The sequence below is a fragment of the Puccinia triticina genome, chromosome 1A (genome assembly GCF_026914185.1).
Source record: "Puccinia triticina chromosome 1A, complete sequence".
Taxonomy (NCBI): domain Eukaryota; kingdom Fungi; phylum Basidiomycota; class Pucciniomycetes; order Pucciniales; family Pucciniaceae; genus Puccinia; species Puccinia triticina.
In genome coordinates this window covers 2,082,316-2,101,447 of record NC_070558.1, presented here as the reverse complement: position 1 = coordinate 2,101,447, position 19,132 = coordinate 2,082,316, and the positions used below count along the sequence as shown (strand labels likewise).

Sequence of the window (19,132 nt, the reverse complement as noted above, 5' to 3'; positions counted from 1 at the left end):
ATTCCCTGTCCTACTTCGGATTAGCTGTCACAGGCAAGAAACTTGAGGCCGATCTGAAGAAGCTTGCAAACAAACAGCCAAGCGCCAAAGCCACCGTGTTTGAGGTGTTACTAGAGAGGAAAACTGCGAGCAAGAAACGTCCTGCCGAGGAGGACGAACACCCTGCAAAGCGCCAATTGACTACAGCAAATCTTCAAGCGTTGGCCGCCACATCTCAGCAGGAGGCGATTTCAGCCGATGCACGACAAGCAAATTCATCGCGAGGATCGCGAGCGTCTGTGGCAACAGTGCATCAATACAGTCTAAGAGCTCGCCTAAGTAACCAAAATAACAGTCAGTCAAGTAAAGCAACAGCCCATCCGCGCAGAGCACGAAGCCAAGGATCCAGACAATCTCAAAGCATGGCGAGCGAAGCGGAAACCAACGACGAGGAGGACAGTGTTGCGGACCGGGATTTAGATGATCTGATGCCTAGTCTACTCCCGGAGGAGCTTCTCAGTGTGCGGAGGGCGATTGAGCAAACCTCACTACCATCTTGGGTGGACCGTCTACCTCACCAGTTAGGCGCCGCCAGTGCAGGCTCCCTTAAAGCAGCCGAATGGGGGATCTTGTACGCCGTTTTCTACCCACTTGTATTATTGCCTTTGTGGAACCTGTGCAATGCAAACAAGGATCACAAGATATTATCAGACAACTTGGTAAAACTAGTTCACATTGTCCATATGTTGAGCCATCGTACAATAACAAACAAAAATGTCAGCTCAATTAGTGAGGCGATCCAACGATACAGGGGACACACTCTCGCCAACTGGCCAAACGTGAAATGTAAACCCAATATCCATATCCTACAGCACTTCCCGGGGGTAATTGAACGCTTTGGCCCGCCTGCTTCCTTTGCAGCTTGGGCTCAAGAACGTTTAAACGGCCTCCTTGGCAAAGCTAAAACAAACAATCACCCCGGTGAGCTCTATCTCTTCTAACCTGTGATTTAAACTGTTAGGCAATCAATCAACTTACTGTAAGCTCCCTGCAGAAACTCTGAGCAAGACAATCTTTCAACGATGGATCAAGCGGGCTACATTGAAGCGTCTGAGTGGTCTGACGGATGATGTGAATCTTGACAAGGGCGCGCAGGGGACACAGCCGACAAAGTCTCTAACTCCGCTTCAGGCGGGAATATACGACAAATGGCTAGATCACCTCAACACATGCCCCCCGTACTCTTCAACCAAATGGGTACGTGATACTCCGGGAGTTGATCAGTCGGATTCTACAATTGTAAAACTTATGGCGTTTTTCCAGCCGTATTTCAAGGATGCACAAAAGAAGAATTACACCGTTGAGACAGGCCATGCTGGAAACTCGTACATCCACTTTACCTTGGGAGGCAAGGACTTCTTTGGAAGTATACAAAAAATCTTTGCCACTGAGCAGATTCCTGGCGCCATATTTGCACAAGTAGGCCTTTTTGTGGACCTTGACCAGCAGGGCTCTCGAGTCAACCCTTACCGCGAGATTTCTAGCCTCCATTACCGATTACTCACAAGACCAAAGCCCCCCAAAACAATTGTGATATGCATCAAAAATGTCATTGGACATGTGGCGGTGTTGGCGAATGTTTCAGGAGTTTTTGGAATAGATATTGAAACAGTTTCGGTGGCCATAGTTCACCATCTAGTAAGTGAACCACCCTCTCTCGCTTCCCTGTTTCCCTATGCTTCACCTGAGCTCACCGCCTCGTCCCCAGGGTATCACACGGGCGAATCAGTCATCGCATGACCATCCGCCAGGACAGATGGCAACTCCTCTGACATCTGCACCCCTCTTGTCAAGTGTTTTGGACGATCGTCCAAGTCTTGATTAACCCCCCGAATTCTGTACCTGCGATTTATCTCAATCCGTCGATTTCAAGCCACTCTTCACTTTGGACGATTGTCCAAATCACTGTTGCAATCAATTGCCGCACCAGTGTTTCTATGCTCCTCTTGGAAGAGCACAGCAGGACCCGACCAATCAGCCTTGTCCTTTGACTTATCTCTCCTAATGTCTTCCGAGTTTTTTAAACATACTTACATAGTGAATGTTGTGTCTAGAAGTCTAACTAACTTGAAATAGCCACTCTACACCCCTCCACCCGGGGTTGCACTGATCGGTCTTGCGCCCAGGCCCCCCGGGACCGTGCCATTACTTTCCCTTACCTACCGGAACTGCATGTGGCTCTTCCGCTTGTGGGTCTGTTTTGCGCACGTCAGTGTCGCTCATGCGGGCCAATCACTTGAAATATTGAATACCACGGGGTGTGGGATCTAATCTTGGCCATGAACCCTAGAAGAATAAATGTAGCCCTTGCCGCGTTGTCATAAACTTCAGGGTACTTTGCAATTGATAATCTAATCACAAGGGTGGCCAGAGCTTACGGCTTCCCAACAAATCCACACGCCCAAGCATGCCTCATTCCCACCACAATGACCTCATGTCTCATGACGATGGTGTGACCCAGGCCTAACGAGTTCCCCCCGGGACGCTTTGTGAGTCCTGAAACATCTGTAAAATTTGCAAGCTTTTTGGACGATCGTCCAAGTCTCAAATCCCCAGGCTTCTGCCTGGAAAGTGTGACTGTTGTTGTCCCCATCTACACTCACATTTTCCCGTTTGGACGATCGTCCAAATCCATGTATAATGAAACCTGCACTTGATGAGTGTTCTTCAGCCGTGTCAGAAGAGCACAGCAGGACCTTAAACCTGTATGCACTTTCCCTTATCTTTCCTAACTCACAGGTTTTGCGAGTTTTGCACACATACCTCCGTACTTAGAGAGCTTGGACGCTATGCTAAGTATGGTGACCAGTAGGCAACGACTCCCACCCCGCACCCTTCCGCCCCCGGCTTGACCAGTCTGCATGCAGAGAGCTAGGTCCAGGACCGGCCAATCCTTTTCCCTCACCAAGATGGGCCACTGCATGCAGCAGCTTACATTAATCCATTTGGTGTAGGTCAGCTTGGTGTAGGTCAGCGTGGTGTAGGTCAGCGTGGTGTAGGTCAGCGTGGTGTAGGTCAGCTTGGTGTAGGTCAGCTTGGTGTAGGTCAGTTTCACTCACGCTAGCCAATCAATAGAAAGATTGGATAGCAGAACCACGTGTCTGGGTGGGCCCGAATTGCGCCGGCTGGTTTTGAGTTCTACCACACGAGTGCCGCGGTTGCCAAGGTCCAACGTGCTTGATCTACAGGCCGCCAGATCAAACAATTCCTTGATCTGGCTCACCACCTGCACCATAGTGTTGGCAGTGGGTGATTTACAAGTGGAGCCCTCCATGTATCATTGATGGTAATTGATGGTGTGTTGTTCTTCTGCCCCTGTCAGTGTCTCAACCCTAGCCCACCGCACCGGGTAACCCAAATCACTATCTCCAATCATGCCCACCTATCATACACACGTGTTTCTTTTGGATTTGCCTCCCAGCAATCCCCCAATGGGGTGACCTGCCCCTGCTTCCCTTGAAGCACGTTTCAAGATGCTTCATCTGGCAGTGGGGACGACGGTGGCCCCTTCCCCCTGCCGCCTGGGAGAGCCTCCTCATATATGAGCCCTAGCCCATCCATTGTTGGTTCTTGTGGCGCGTGCAGAATTCGTAGCTCAATCACCTACCTCACATTTGACCACACTCATCAATGGATCATACAATCCCGGCGCCACAAGGCAGTGCCGGCTCCAAGATTCTCACTGTTGCCCAGAAGGCATGGTTGGACGGGGTAGTTGCATCCATGCAGAATCGAATCAACACGGAACTCGAACCAGCCCACGACTCCAGAACCCCCCTCGAGAAGGTCTTGGCTGATGATCACGTCCTGAAGAACATGCATTATTATTACAACGGTGTAATGCAGGAGGCCAAATTCATGCAGTTGGGCAGCTCACAAATGCCCAACTTTTATGCCCTTTGGGTTGCCCGCCGTGCCCAGCTCCGCAGAGGTTAGTATTTGTCCCCACATGCACGGCGGCTCCATGTACATATGACTAACCATTTGTTTCCGAAAAGGACCGCCTCTCAAAAAGGAACAAACCACCGCATACAAGTCGGCGATTGCTACAGGAGAAATCCCCGCCAGCTACAAAGGTGATTCACCAAAGTGAAATGTTGTCCTGTTATAACTCCTCCACCTCCACCGGATACATTCCATGAATCACCCAGACTTATTTATATCCATCAAACATCCCATAGGATAGCACCGTGTGAAACTCTATATACATGTATATAGAGATAAGATCTTTCCACTACTTACAGTATATATAAGTCGCCATTCCAACCGACGGAGCTTACATGTTTCTATAAACTGAATTCCTAGCCAGATTTTATTTGGTGGCAATTCCGCCTTATTGTAGAGAGTAAAAAAATCAAGACAACAATCCACAAATCCCGCTTGCCATAAAAGAAGGTTCCAATGTCCAAATGTTCCAAGTAGCCCTTCCCTGTCACCGCCTACTAGGCCGCCGACGCTAGAACACACCCCAATTCAAGATTTCTAATCAGTTTTGAGAAAATATATCAACCTTATCAATTTCACGCACATTTATTCTGACATTTGCACCTCAGAACCAGAGGGCCCCGCCGTATTGCTGGAAGCCGGGGCGGGATGCTGTTGCGTTCTTGCATGAGTTGCTGGCGGAGCTGGCCCAGTTTGACCAGACGAGCCATTAACCGCGGGCAAGCCAGATCCAGCGCCAAATGCTTTCCTAACCATCTCGTTCCCGAGATTCTCTATATCCATTGGTTCGGTGGTGAGATGGTCTGCTTGGAATTCTCCCTCTTCGAGTAGATAGTTGGCGTCGTACGCATCTCGGGGGAAGCGGGCAGGGACATGTTGGTCGTTTTGCTCTTCCGCAGTTGGCGCCCGGACGTCCTTTTGGTCCAGAAGGCCTCTCACAGACATTTTTTTTTTGGGTGGTTTTGGCGCGCTTCAATGCGACGCGGTCAAGAGACCGAACAATCTTTTCCATGCCGGGGCTGCGCCAATGTGCACTCACTCGTTGTGGCATGGTGTTCGCATTGTCTTCCTTGAAGTCAGAGACTGCATCCGGGTCACGAAGTAAGTGTCCCAGAATCTTCTTATCTGGGTAGACTGCCAGAAAAGTGTCCGCATGCAGAGAGGCAATCTGAAATAAGTAAAACAAGGTATTATCTTGGTCAATTGGTGGTGATCAAGTCGGATGCAACATAGTTTTGGTACGTCATCTTACCTTCCTCTTTGTAGATCTCACGTACTGTGTGTGTTTCCTCTGCGCGGCAACTTCGACGGGGGTGAGTTGTACCTTTGCCCTTGTCAACCCTTGATTGGTGATCCACTGGAAAAAACGAGATTTAATGCCCGGGATCGATGATTCGGCAACATCAACATGGGTGCGCTTCGCCCACGGGAGCCAATTCCGGACCGTAATGTCCACCGCGACCGTGTTCCACAAGACATCGTGCGCAAATGCAGCATCCCAATTAAATTTGAAACGGTGAAATCCATGCTTGGCTAAGTCAGCTTCCATTTCCCTCTTCACGTGTAAGGAGACTGCCGAGCTGGCAGCAAAGGGAGCAGCGTGGAAGGTGACTGGCACAAGACGACTTTTGAGCTGGTCAATCACAGTTTTACGGATGTGTTTGATTTCCTGCTCATTCGCCTCCGGGTGTTTATCGGTCGCTTCTTTCAAACGCTGACTGAACGCGTCCTTGCGGCGCTCCCTCCACGAGTCCCAAGAGGCGAGTTCCTCTGCCGATACCGTTGCTGGAAGTTCTTGTGGCTTAGCATGAGGTGATAGGCCCATCATAGCCCAAGTAAAGGTCTGAAGACTACGCAAGACTCTCTCACGGTGAGAGGCTTCTCGTCTGCTGCCTGCGTTATAATGTTGGATAAATTTTGAGCTGTTTGTCGCTGCTGAGTGCGATTTTTGGCGGTCGTTCGGCGACGGTTGCTGCCCTCTGCTAGGGTTGCCAGTGGGACCTCTGCAAAGATAACATTGAAGCAAGCAATCCAATGGGTGTCAGATTGTTGAGTACACATTATAGTCGGAGAAAATGAGTTGATCACCTCCAGCGCGTCTTTCAGTGTGATCACCATTGTTCGCCTCATCCGTGAAGAAAACTTCATCGATATTCATGGTGAATTATCCCGAGGCCCCTCACCTGACGCTGGCTCAGGGATCAAACTATGGGTGGGTAGAATAGTGAAGGGTGCCCGCTCGAGAAGCCTAGAAGGTGTTCAGAGTAGATGAACGATTCCAGGGGGTATGTAGATGGATACTACAAGACAAACGAACATACAAATCAATGGGGGCCAACTGTTACTATGAAACCGCACAGGTTTGTAATACCTGATCGTCTGCCACAAAGGCGGGCTCACTGAAAATGGACACAATGCGGCGAAAGACGATCCGATGGGGTATCTTGGAGGCCATAGTTGTACACAAGTATGTAATGTGTACTGTATCGCTGGAGTTAGCCTCTCTACATAATCTTCTTCCTCATTTGGTTGCGCACATATTATGTACTTTAAAGTTGTCAGTGTCAAATCGCGGTCTTGTCATTCGCAAAACCGCGCTATTTTGAAGTGTTACAAATGGAGCCTTTGCCTCCACAGTGTACTAATGAATGTGAACGCCTGAGGCCTCCATCTGTGTCCGAGAGATTCGCGACTAGGGTTCCAACATTTTAATTCATTTCCGCCATTTAGACAAGAAAACTTGCCCGATGTAACTTGTTTTTGTAGAGCAGGGCATGGGAAATGAGCCACCGAGCGATCGAGGTCATAGCCAATCTCTGGTGCCACCAAGCATACTACATATTTATTTACATATTTACATAGATGGCTGTCTCCAAAGAGGTAGGGCGCTGATCGTACAAATGTCAAACCAGGCGCCCTTTGAGTGCCGTACCGACTTTTGTAACCCACACTCCTTTTGCAAGAAGTAAACACAAACGCAACGCAAAAGTACACCCCTGCTGCGAATTCCCACTTTGGACGATCGTCCAACACAAGAACAGAGGCATCACGGTCCTCAGATTTGAATGGTCTTGGAATACGTACTCCGTCAATTTTGGCACCGCTTAACCGTGCCATCCACCTCTTAGCCCGCATTGGTGTGGCGAACGGTAGAAATTGGCTTATTTTACCAAGTTGCAACCCCACATGATGCTAAGGCTTCCCTGTTGCTGATCTGTTTAGTTGTACTGAGCAAGAGAAACTCGACTTGGATGATCGTCCAAATGCAACAAGGGTCTTGAATGCCGGTCACGGGTATGGTGATTGCCACGGCGGGATCTCATACGGCACTCGGACCGCTATACCTGGCTTTCTTATGTGCAAGCTCCCTTCGAAGTATCAGTTACGTACATTCTCACCCGACTGATGGGCCCTGAATATGCATATACATATATCCGTGCCCAACATGGCACCGCACCACGTTGACTGACCAAATCGTCGCCAATGATCTGGCGCCGGGATGATTGTTGACTGCCAGTCTAAAGTGTGTTGACCATCGCTTTCCCCCCGGAGTAAGTCTGCTGCACTTCGAAATCCTCAGATCCAATCACCTCACCTCTCGCCCTCGTTTTGGACCGCTAACCTTGGAGTTTCTTATTTTCACAGCTTGGCAACACACAGCATGAGGTATTCATGTCGATTATCAGCCGGTGGTCCCTGCCCCATCCCTTTTACCCATGGCTCACCGATTACCTTTGCTCTTGCAACATGTTTATGCATGTATATTTTCCTTTCAGACTTTCAATTTTGTGGATTTATCATCCCTTTGAGCTGAACTCTTTTCCTTTGCTTCGTGTGCTAGCTCGGTAGATAGAATGATGATTGGATCATCATCTCGGCTACTTTTGTACTTTCTTAGGCGCACAGCTTCCTTTCACACAAAGTTTCCTGCTTGCTGACCCCACGCCATCGTGACCATGGCGTTAAGACAATCATCATCTGTGAGTAGATTATCTTTGCGGCGACTTGTAATCTGCATTGGCTGCTGCAATCTCTCCCTCACCACCACCCAGTCCACAGTCCACAGGTATATCAAAGGCTTCACCCTCTGTCCGTCTCGACTCCGCTCCCCCCCCTCATACGATCTTCCCTAGCCTTCAACCTATCCCTCACTCAAAATCCCCTTGGCAATCTCCCATTTTTTGTCTACTTGCCATCCGTCAACATATTCTTGCGACTCAATGGACACAGCTCCTTCTCCCGACCCGTCATTCCCACCAAACCCATCCCTCCCGCCAAAGGAAAGTGCTCCGGATGCCCAACCAGACACCGGGAATGTCCAAGGCACTTCTGGTACGTATCTATCATACTGGCCTACCCCCTCCGATACGCCGTGCTCATTGTTGGTTTTGTTCTTGTGCAGCTTTAGATACGCTCAAAGGACCAGCCCCTTCTCTTGAAGCCTACGCGAACTTCAATTCAAGCGCGCCACCTACGCTCCTCCGCAGTGAGAGAAGGCAAGCCGGCAAACAGGAGTATGTTACCAGCTGCTCCAAGCTCGAGGAAATACTGCAGCAGGCGTTGGGTCTTTCGGAATCTATTCCGGTCCCACCAGCGACAATCATTTCCGGCCTTCGAAATATGCATGAGGAGTGCCAAAAAAGAAAGCAAGGTGAATCAAATCTTCTACTGACTCATTCCAGCTCATTCCCCACTGATCGTCTAGTGCTTACTTCGCAACTTCTTCCAGACGTGAGCGAGGGGAAGCCAATCCCTCCTGAGGATTTAATAGACCTGACCAACTAGCCCGACGACGAAAACAACATGGAAAAATTTGTTCAAAGATCCTCTGTGTCTAAACCATCCCAAAAACAAAGGCGCAAGGAGGACAACAAATTATCGGACAAAGACAACCTTTCCAATCAAATTCCCACCAAACCTTCTGATCCTTACCCGGCATTAGGCAAGCACGGTCAGAATGACCTTTGTGCTGGAAAAGATGTAGTCCCGCCTACCCAACATTGTAAGTTTTTCAATCATTGCTCTGCGTCATGCTCCAAGGTTCTAACAGGTCCTTTTGTCTCCACACCTTTTTTTAGCACCTCCAGATACTCAAGATACCGCTGGAGTCCCTCCTAGTCCTAATCCTGCGGGCTCATCGACCTCCACCAGCCTTGCCTTGACTGCGCCACACGTCCCTAGCACTCGATCATCAGTCATCTCGGCTAGTCAGGAGGCGGACCCGGGCACGTTCATACCCAGCTCAGCTGCACCCGAAATTCCAATCAATCCAGCCGCCCCAACTTCAACTGCAGATCTTCCCCCAAGCTCAATTGCCCAGCCCGGTTCTAACTCGACTGGGCCGGTCGGGGTTACGAATCAACCTAACCTACCACCACCCCCCCCCATGATCATTCTGAAGTCTGCCTCATCCAAGGACCCAAATACCGATGTTGCTGCTCCTTTGGATCCAAAACCTAAGCAACCCATAACTCCACCGGCCCCCAATACTCCTAGTTTCATCTTAGATGACGACACAAGGGCCGAAGTCCATGCGATCTTGACCACTTTCCAGGGTAATCTCAACCGTCAAAAGTTCAAGCAAGCCCACCTTGCCGTCCACGCATTCATCGATTGCCGAGCCAAATCTATGCACAAGCGGACCCCACCACCTGAATTACCTCAGTTTGCCTTGGTTCAGTCGGAATCCTCTCACGCTGCATGGCTGAAGGATATTCAAAAATATTGTAAGTCTTTCTCACACTTTGTCTGATGGTCCTTTTTCTTCACAGTCCAATCAGCTCATGTCTTCTTTTTTGACCCTAGTGGAAACTATATTATTACCGGTACATGATGAGCCTTGGTATGCGCCTCTCTTGATCAGCACCTCGAAGCTCAAGTCACTCAAACTGGCAGAGTTGAAAATACAAGGCCATGTCGAATATCCCCTCGCCCTGTTACTCCTTGAAATCCAAAAACCATCGAAGTTTATCTTGTCTCGATGGTCCAACTGCATTGCATCTGCCATCCAGTTGACTGCACAGGAACTTGCAGTTAAACCGGCCTCATTAAGCAACTTGAACCACGACAACCTGGACTCCCATCTGCGCATTCTTGAGTATCTCAATAGCTGCAAGACTTCCGCATCAACTTCAAATTCAGAAGACGGAAAGCTGTGCAATGACATGACACTTAAGCCATTGTATCAGTTACACGACTCGATAATCGACATTTTCATCACCTACTCAATCATTCGAGGGTCTGCGGTTGCCGAAGTTGAACCGGACGCAACTTCCCCTGAAAGTCAAGCATTGGTCTTGCAAAAGAAGGAGCTGGACAAACATCGCTCACGACACAACTATACTCCTTTCTGCCTTTACCTTGTGGCCGGCATGCGTGGTCTCATCTTGGCTCCCAACAACAGGCAGTTTGCCTCCGGTGCATCGGCTTTAGGTTTCTTGAGCGCGGTGGAACACATTTTCACCAAAAATTTTCCTTGACCCGAGGGTTTGGAACCAGTTTGGAAAAGGCTTGGCGCGTACATTGACAAACTTTTTATGGATTCTTTCCTCACCCCCAACTGCCTCTTTAATTTCCGCCAGCCCCAAATAATGCCACTCGCCCAAGCTATCACTTCCGACTTCCTTGCGTGTGTTGAAACCCAATTCCCGGCGCGTAACTTTAAGCTTCCTCGGGCTCTCACTGCTAAATGAGCAGTTTATTTGTGTATTTTTCCAACATATTGCCCCTGTCGAGAGCGCTCCATTTTTACCTGCGCTATCCCTTTGCCAAAATTATTACTTGCTGCTACAAATTGCTTGTATATATCGTGTTGCTCACTTGTGCCTACTGATATCTGAAATGTGTTGACTTTGCCTGACTGATGGTCTATTAGAAATACTACCCTATTTTTAATTCTAAATTTTCAAGTGGACCTGGATTGGCTGGCAAAGTCCTGGCCAAGTCCTTCTGCCTGTCTAAAAGGCTAGGTTAGTCTGAATGGGCAAGACTTCATTAGTTTTGACTATCAATAATATTTCTTACATTTTTGATGTACAGGCTCCGCACAGATGTACATAGCCAATTGTTTGCAGCTCCACAGATAGAACTTGAAGTCATGGAGAATGGTGGAAAACTTGCTCCAAAGGATGAACATGAAAATTGGAAACCTAAAACATGGTTCTGAAGTACGCAAGGCCTAATAGCAATAAAATCAGATGAAAAAAACAGTTAAATCATTCTTTCAGAAAAGCATCAAAGCCACAAATTATACTAACTATGGGAACTGAAATGAATGATACAAAGTAAAGATTAACAAAAAAATAACTTATGGGTAATTCATGAAGGTGATCAAAGACTTGAAGTTATAAGGCTTGGTGGAAAACAGACTCGAAAGGATGAATTTGAGAAAAGAAACACAAAAAAAAATCATAAGAGTGTGTAAAAACTAAAAGGTAAAAATTAAAATCAACTCTTTTGCAAGATTTAATTCTGTGTTTCAGTGGAAAGTAAATCCATAGAAAGCAAGAATATAGTAAAAGCGTGGTTATGAATGAGAAAAAATTGAATCTTGGTGGATGAGCAGTCTGCAGTCAGAATGGGGAGATCACAGTGGAAGAATGTCATATTTACTGATAAATGATACACTCAACTGCCTTTGTGGACTTGAAAACAAGTGGTGAAGTACCTCTGCAAGGAGAAAGTAAATTCAAGGATGATAACACAGCTAAAAAAATACTTAACAATTAGGCCAGAAGCTAGAAAAATAGTTGATGTGATGTTGAATTTACATCTTTATGGGGATTGAAATGAACAGCCCTCCCATCATTCATTGACAGCTAGTGCTGTGATGTATTTCAAAGAGGAAGCTGGTGAGATGCCATAGCCGGAATCAAAATTAATAATATCCCCACAACACACAAGATTCTATACACAAAACAGGTGAAATTTTCAGTGACACAGCTGTCTTTTGAGGGGTTATGCAGGGTAAAGGTTATAAATGTTCATACAAGCTCTTGTAAGTCAAAATTTAGGAGGATATAAAAAACATAGAGGAAGCATATTCACCAGTTGTTCCAGTTTTGTTTGTTGTGTATACAAGTAGTTTTACATAGATGTTTGAGCATGGCAATGAGCCCACATTGCCTTGCTTTTGGGGGTGGTGCGTCATCATTTAGAGAGCTCTAGATGCCTCTCTAAATCCTAAATTAAGACACCTATCAAAAACTCAACCAGTGCGCATGAAAGTAATGAACTGTAGGACTAGGAAAACATTTCCCTTTTTGTCAAAAATTAAGCATTTGGGTGTGTAAATTGAGATCTGGGAGGCTCCCAGACTCGACGGTAAGTCCTCCAGTCCTCCATTACAGGCTAAAGAGAAAGTTGCAGCATCGTGACAACAAAAACTCAGGAATCACTCAACATCTGCATGTGCTACTGTGCTGTAACACGCTTCCAGCGCGGCTCTCAATTCTAATTTCTTGACATTCTTACATTAGTTGGGTATTTATACATGATAAGAGACCGGCTACCAAAAACCCCAAGCGATCATCGACATCACGTATGTCCTTACAAGAAAAAAGCAAAACAACCATTAAAACAAAAATCACAACTGTAGAGAAACCACATCCTCTAGAACTTGAAGTAAAACTAAAATATGATTAGCTGTCTTTTTTGTTCTGCTTTAACCAGTTGGCGCAATTGATTGATCTGATATTTATCCTTTGATAGATGTTAACAGAAGCAATCATTCAAATGAAACAATGATACAGAAGAGGCAATGTCCGAGAAAATTTCAGTCGCTCGTTGAATTTGACAGTGGCAATTTGGAGGTATGGGAAGATAGTTCATCGGCAAATTTTTTCATGAAAGAAGCATCTTCTGAGCCAAAAACTCTCTTGGGATCATCTGTGTATCCGGCCAAAACAAAACCGCCAGAGTCATTATAAGCTTCGGTACCAACAGCAAATATCATTGCGGATGCGTAGGGATTAGGCCGCTGCTCCTTGACCGTCGGGCTAGAGCCTTTAGGCTGTAACACGGTTTTTTCAGAGCTGCTAGGGTTTTGGTAAAGCAAACTACCATCGGGCTCCCTTAACGCACGGAGATGTAAGCCTGCGTCAAAAACTGGAACCGGTATAGGAATGTTGTGACCAGAAATAATCATCGTTCGTCCGGATTCATCTGATTTCCGAGGAGGGAGTACGGCTGTCAGATACACCAGGGAAAGATCCAAAGTTTCCCCGATTAATTGAGTCGCAAGGTCCACAACCTTTCGCACCTGAGGGTTCAAGACTGCATCGATATCTTCGAAGAGACCTGCGCGGGGCTGAGCGGCAGTTTGTGACGGTACTTTCGTATGCAACGATGGCGAGGTGGTGGGAGTGAATATGGAGTTGAGTCCTCTCAATCTTCTGAAGCTGGATTGATTGGAAGATGGGGTAGTCCTTCTGCCACCGGTCGGAGCATCGGGGAAAGGATGAGGCGTTAAACTTAGGGAGTCTTGTCTGTCCGTCGTGGGGCCAAGAGCTCTTTTCACCTCCTTATTCCAACTTTCTTCACTCGCCCTGAGCTGATCCCTTTTTTGCTCCATCTTGCGCGCGAACCATCTTTCGATTTCTCTTCTTGCGTACTCCGCCATGTAGACAAGCCTTCTGCGGTTTTCAGCACTAAAATCCTCTCGAGGCTCGAAATCCCCGACGCACAACGAGCCTATGGGGTATGAGTTTTCTTCGGCTTCTTGACTTCCATCTAAATTGGGTGAGATTAGGGGTACACCTGAGTAGAACAGCGTGTTCAAACTTTGCACTGATGGATTGTTCTCAAACCTCCAATCCTTGCGAGCGTCGAGGATTGTCAAACCTTTGCGATCACCAAGAATGGTATGAGAACCTTATGCGCCAAAGAAAATATAACTTAGAACTTAAGCAAACAAAGGATATTTCCATGTGTAATCAGTTCGAAGTCATGAAATCACTCAACGCACAAAAAGTCAACTCTCGGGGCGCGTCCCGCACTCCACCTATCCCAGCATCAGCCAAACCAGATTCAGCCAATATTATTAAGCGATCGTCATCAAAAACCTGTGTGCCGGAAGTAGACAAAAATGAAATTGTCATTTCGCCAGATACTTGTGATATTACGTAACGATTGCGCTTCTTCTTGATAAGAATAAAAACTCACTGATAGTAGGCTGTATGCGACGCCACAAAGCTCTCGACACTGATTAACAATTTTCCGCAAAACAGGATGCTGCTCTAGCGTCTCAAAAGGTGGACGATCGAATTTAATGTCACTCTCTGTGGCTATTTTATCGGTGGTACTTATGGCAAGGTCATTCATGAAAGAGTTACAATGATTTAGCCAGGGCGATTCGAGACTAGATGGGGCTTTTCCTTCTTCCATCAGTTTGCTGCCGATGTCAACTCGATCCTTCCATCTGATAAAACCCTCGTCTGTTCCATCATATGGCTTTCCTCCAAAAATACCAAGCCGATTCAACACTAGCTGTCTGACTGATTCGTTCGCTGGGTTCGGAGCCGCAAAATATCTGGCTTCCAACACGGAAGGGGCACGCCTCCCATCGTCTCCCTCAAGCATTGGTACAGGAGGGTTACCGATATCGATTTGCTCCTAGGGTGGAAATCAAGTGGAAAATAAAAGGATCAGCATTCAAGCAGAGTGCCTTGTACAAGATGAGCTAAATAGTGGGGCGGCAATAATACATGCAGAATGCTCGTTTCAAAGTGTGAGGTGAATTTTACACAATAAACAGCGTATAGGGGGAAAACCCTGTCAGAGTATGACGAGAATACTTACATTCGCATAGAGTCGAGAGTATTCATCCCATGTTTTTGGTTGTTCCTCACGTGGACTGTCAGCACTGATACGATTTTTCAAAATAGCAACCATCTTCTTAGCTCGTGGTTGTGCTGAGCCTCTACGCTTGAACTTGAGAGATTTGAATATTGTGATCCGCTTGCTAGTACCCTTCGACTTCATAGATCCACGTTGACCGACATCCTCAACCTTTCCCTCTCGAAAAATGACTTCTGTGCTCGTCACAATGCTCTTTTGTCGATTTGTGTTATTAGATTTTGGGGCGAAGGCCTTGAAAGCAATTCGTCTTAGTTGGGTGAAGCGCAAACTTTTCTTTGGTCTGACGGGCGTGTTCTTGTGAGCTGCTTCTTCGTCGTCATCGCTAGGGGTTCGCACGCAGAGATCGAGCCACCAATTATCAGCCTCGAGGCATGGTTCACCCAGTGATCTAGCATCAGAAACTGTAGGACTAGTAGCTTTCTTCCAGAAGTAATCAGGCGGCCGTGATTTGACTTGACGCGTTGATTTATCCCGCAAGGTAACATTGAATAGAGAGGAGTGTGGTAAATTGATTCCACAGGAGCCTGCTGCAATGTGAGCCATATTCATGTGAAGCTGGACTAGAGTGGGTGAGAGAAAGAATATGGGGAGTGAGAGGTCAGCCAGGCAATATTCCTGCTTCAGCTCGCCGGCCCACGCGGGCAGCCGAGTCTGCGCGGCTCAGAGTCGCCGGCTCGGACGGTTTGATAATACCACAGCATCTTCATTAATCACATACAACTTTTGATTGATTACTGTCAACTGCAAAACATGATAGGGGAGTGGAGGGTCCCTGCGGGATAGCGACCCCCCTCCTGTTACAGAGGGACTTAGCTTAGGTTAGGGATAAATACCAAAGAGATTCGTGACAAGATTTTTTTTCGTGACTTCATTTGAAGATAAGTAGACAACGCGCCCTCGATTGGGGTTAATGAAAATGCTTTGGGCCCGTCGATGAACATTTCAGCTGAGCGTTCCAACTTATCAACATATACACCACAGGAGCGATCGACAGAAATCTCACCGTTCCGAGCACGACAGCTCAAGTCTGTCGTCGGCAGAACCCGCGGGACGTTGGAGGGGCGCGAGGGTCGCAAGACTGTTGAGGGAACCCTCTCTCGACGCAGATTGTCTTGCAACGTCCGGGCCAATCGTTCAGAGGACATACCCTTGCCCAAGGGTTTATGAACGGTAGCAAATGGGAGCCCTGTCCCATGAACATTCCCTGAACGGGTGAAAAAGCGTTCAGAGGAAGTTTTTTTTTTATTTCAAAAAAAATGCCTTGGCAAAAAAAGACAAGGTCGCATTTGGTGAGATGGTGGTGCAGTGGTGATAATATCCCTTTCTCATTACATGTTGCTTGGCCCCATGGCGGGCCAGGTCTTTTTTGAGCAACATGCGTCGGTGCTGACTGAGCTCTCAACGCTCCAGGAGCAGTCAGCCGACATCTTGCCATCGGCCCTCATGCAAGTGCCTGGTCGGGAGAGTGTTCCCTGAACGTCGTCGAAACCCAAACCCCAAAAACCAATCGAGGTATCAATTGTCCCGACTGCGCGAGAATGTGCTCCCTGGGCAGGAGCAAATCGTTCCTCGGACAGTCCTGTCCCCCATTGTCAGGACGTTGAGATGGGCTGCATGGTGTAGGCACCATCAAGAACTTCGAGCTCTTGATAAATCTCGGGAAAACATGTGACTGAGCAGGTTAGTTTATTGTAGAAATCATTCTTGAGGTGATCAAGAGGGATCAGGTATCATTATGAATATGTGAACATTTCCATTCCGGCCTTCGTGATGCGCCGTCCGCGGGGGCTACATACGCGGCCTATGAGCTTGCATGTAATGGCCACATGGGTCCCGATGCAACCCGCGTCCCGGCGTCCCGGCGCTCTGCAGAGATGCGCGACGCGACAGGCGTTCGGCCGAGAGACTTGCGTAATTCTTGTGGTTCAGCCCTCCTCTGACCGACTTTTAGCCGACTCCTCCCGACTTACTGCTGGCCACCCACTGGGTCACCTGGAGGTTGCAGCGGGCCACATTGACGTGGGCGGGGGCGTTTCACGGACATCCTATGACGGCACTTCGGTGCCGATTTCGATATGTGAAGTGTCTGGGCCGGGGCATTGTCACATCCATTGATTTTTACGCTCATCTACTTATCTTTCAGCGGCACATCCTACAGTTGTGGTCCAGCTGCTCCCATGGACCCGCAGGAATGCTTCGATGTCAGTATCATCCGGTGAGCCGAGACGGCGCGCGCAGACTCCCGACTTAAACGTACAACTGGAGACGGCTCAGGCCAAGGGCCACTTGATCAAGACGCCATGCCAGAATCAACATCGCTGCGGTACGAATCACCGGCTGATACCTCGTGAGGTTCAAAACGTGTCTCGCTTTCGCCACTCAACCCGTGAGTGATCCTCATCACCTGGAGTCACAAAAGCGGTACGGCCGAGCGTCCTTTTATCGCTGCATACAGTACCCGATTCCGATCAGGTATTACAAATAGCTGCATGTACATGTTGAGGGGCTCTCAAGGGGCAGTCCGGAATTGATAAAGAGGGTGATGTATGTACACAACTATCTTTGCAAGAAAAGGCCACTCCATACATCTTTCAATTACGCTCTTAAACACCAGACTGATTTTCTTATCACCCAAAGTTTAAACCCATTTGATAGCCCTTTCCCTGCGCCACAAGACCCAAGTTTTTCACAAAAATTCTTCCATATTGACTGGTGGAGGTTTGAGCACTATCCTTCACATACCTAAACAATGGGTCACAGTAACTACAATACTGATGCCGAGAAAGCGATTTCACCTGTCATAGCATTATCGAATGCTGGGGCGGAATCGAGTGACTTGCCCGAGTCTCATCAGCTTCATAGGCAGCTTCAAAATCGACATGTGGCCATGATCTCCATGTAAGTACCTTTTGCAATGGAGCTGAACCAGTACAGAAGATATATGAAGAACTTGTAGCAAAAAATGACCCTCTGTCTTTTCTTTTGCTGTAGTGGAGGGGCAATAGGTAAGATTATAAATTCAACTCGACCAATTAGCGTAGACCCCCTAGCTGACGCGCTCAACTGCGATGTTCCCCTAAAGGCACGGGATTGTTCATTGGAACGGGTTCCGCATTGGCCAACGGGGGGCCTTTTACACTAGTATTTGGCTATTCCTTGATGGGATTAATGATATGGACACTTATGTGCAGCTTAGGTAGGCAATTCACCAAGAATCACTCTTCAAAATACCAAAAGAATAATGAAGTTTTCAATAGGGGAGATGATTGCACATTTACCTATTCCCGGTGGTCATCTTGCGCTTGCGGATCGCTTCTTTTCACCAAGCCTATCATTCACTCTGGGATGGTCTTATTGGTATCTTTGGTAACCGTACCCTTGTTTGGATTCGGATTTGTTTTTAGTATGAGATTGACCGTTTCTTTTCGCAATGTCTTCATCTCACCAGGTCAATGACTCTCCCAAGTAAGTATAATCATGCATCCACAGAGATACAGCTGAAAAATAATATTCACTCGGATCATCTCTTATCTGTCACAGCTGAGCTTTCAGCCTCGGCGCTTTTTGTTGGTTTTTGGACAGAAAAGGTGAACATGGCAATTTGTCAGTTATATGTTTCAATGTCCCTGTCACAGAAAATAAAATACTCTTCTGAATAAAGCTACTAGCACTACAGGGATTTTTATTTTCTTGGTTATAGTTTCTTTGATAAACCTGGGGTAAATTAAATATCTACCCTAATTTTTTTTGTTGTGTAAATCTGACTTTAAATTCAATCTAGAGGAGTACGATTTTACGGTAAGCATGGCTAGTGGATTGGAAATTTGAAGTATTCCCTGATTAATTTTTTTGTTGATGTGCATTCTAGGGGAGATGGAATTTTGGTTCTCCAGTGTCAAAGTCATTACAATTGTTGCAGTCATTATCTTGGGTCTAGTTTTGGACCTAGGTGCCGTCACGGGAGACAGGATTGGATTTCGATATTGGAGAGACCCAGGTACAGACGACGACTTTTGCGTATTTTAGTTCATCAAACAGCTTGAAGTCTTCCATTAACCATCAACTTTCACCACGCTTGACAGGTCTTTTTGCTCAGGTATTTTCCCTTTGACTGTGTAATCTCATGGAAACAATCCATGTACAATTTTTCTCACTATTTCAATTCTTTTTAGTACGCTGGCGTACCTGGAGCTTCGGGCCGATTTTTGGGATTTCTTTCAGTGTTGGTTTCGGCCGCATTCTCTTACATTGGAGTCGAGATGCGTAAGCAGTGCACTCTCTTAACATGAGG

At 47.2% G+C, this 19,132-nt stretch overlaps 3 protein-coding genes across 3 annotated transcripts; 2 read left to right on the top strand and 1 right to left on the bottom strand.

Annotated features, from left to right (window-relative positions):
- Positions 1-12,757: 12,757 nt before the first annotated feature.
- On the bottom strand, positions 12,758-15,390 carry PtA15_1A272 (uncharacterized protein; the record flags this gene model as incomplete). The annotated part of the gene is made up of 4 exons (XM_053165282.1): positions 12,758-13,854; positions 13,949-14,045; positions 14,146-14,595; positions 14,782-15,390. The coding sequence occupies 4 exons, from the start codon at positions 15,388-15,390 to the stop codon at positions 12,758-12,760; spliced, it is 2,253 nt and encodes a 750-aa protein (XP_053016489.1).
- A 1,287-nt stretch (positions 15,391-16,677) lies between these two features.
- On the top strand, positions 16,678-17,235 carry PtA15_1A271 (uncharacterized protein; the record flags this gene model as incomplete). The annotated part of the gene is made up of 2 exons (XM_053165281.1): positions 16,678-16,918; positions 16,985-17,235. 2 exons carry the CDS (start codon positions 16,678-16,680, stop codon positions 17,233-17,235), a joined length of 492 nt encoding a protein of 163 aa, XP_053016488.1.
- Positions 17,236-17,590: 355 nt separating this feature from the next.
- Positions 17,591-18,867, top strand: PtA15_1A270 (uncharacterized protein; the record flags this gene model as incomplete). The annotated part of the gene is made up of 9 exons (XM_053165280.1): positions 17,591-17,739; positions 17,833-17,846; positions 17,924-18,037; positions 18,099-18,207; positions 18,290-18,306; positions 18,382-18,444; positions 18,542-18,560; positions 18,623-18,639; positions 18,710-18,867. The coding sequence occupies 9 exons, from the start codon at positions 17,591-17,593 to the stop codon at positions 18,865-18,867; spliced, it is 660 nt and encodes a 219-aa protein (XP_053016487.1).
- Between the last annotated feature and the right edge of the window lie 265 nt (positions 18,868-19,132).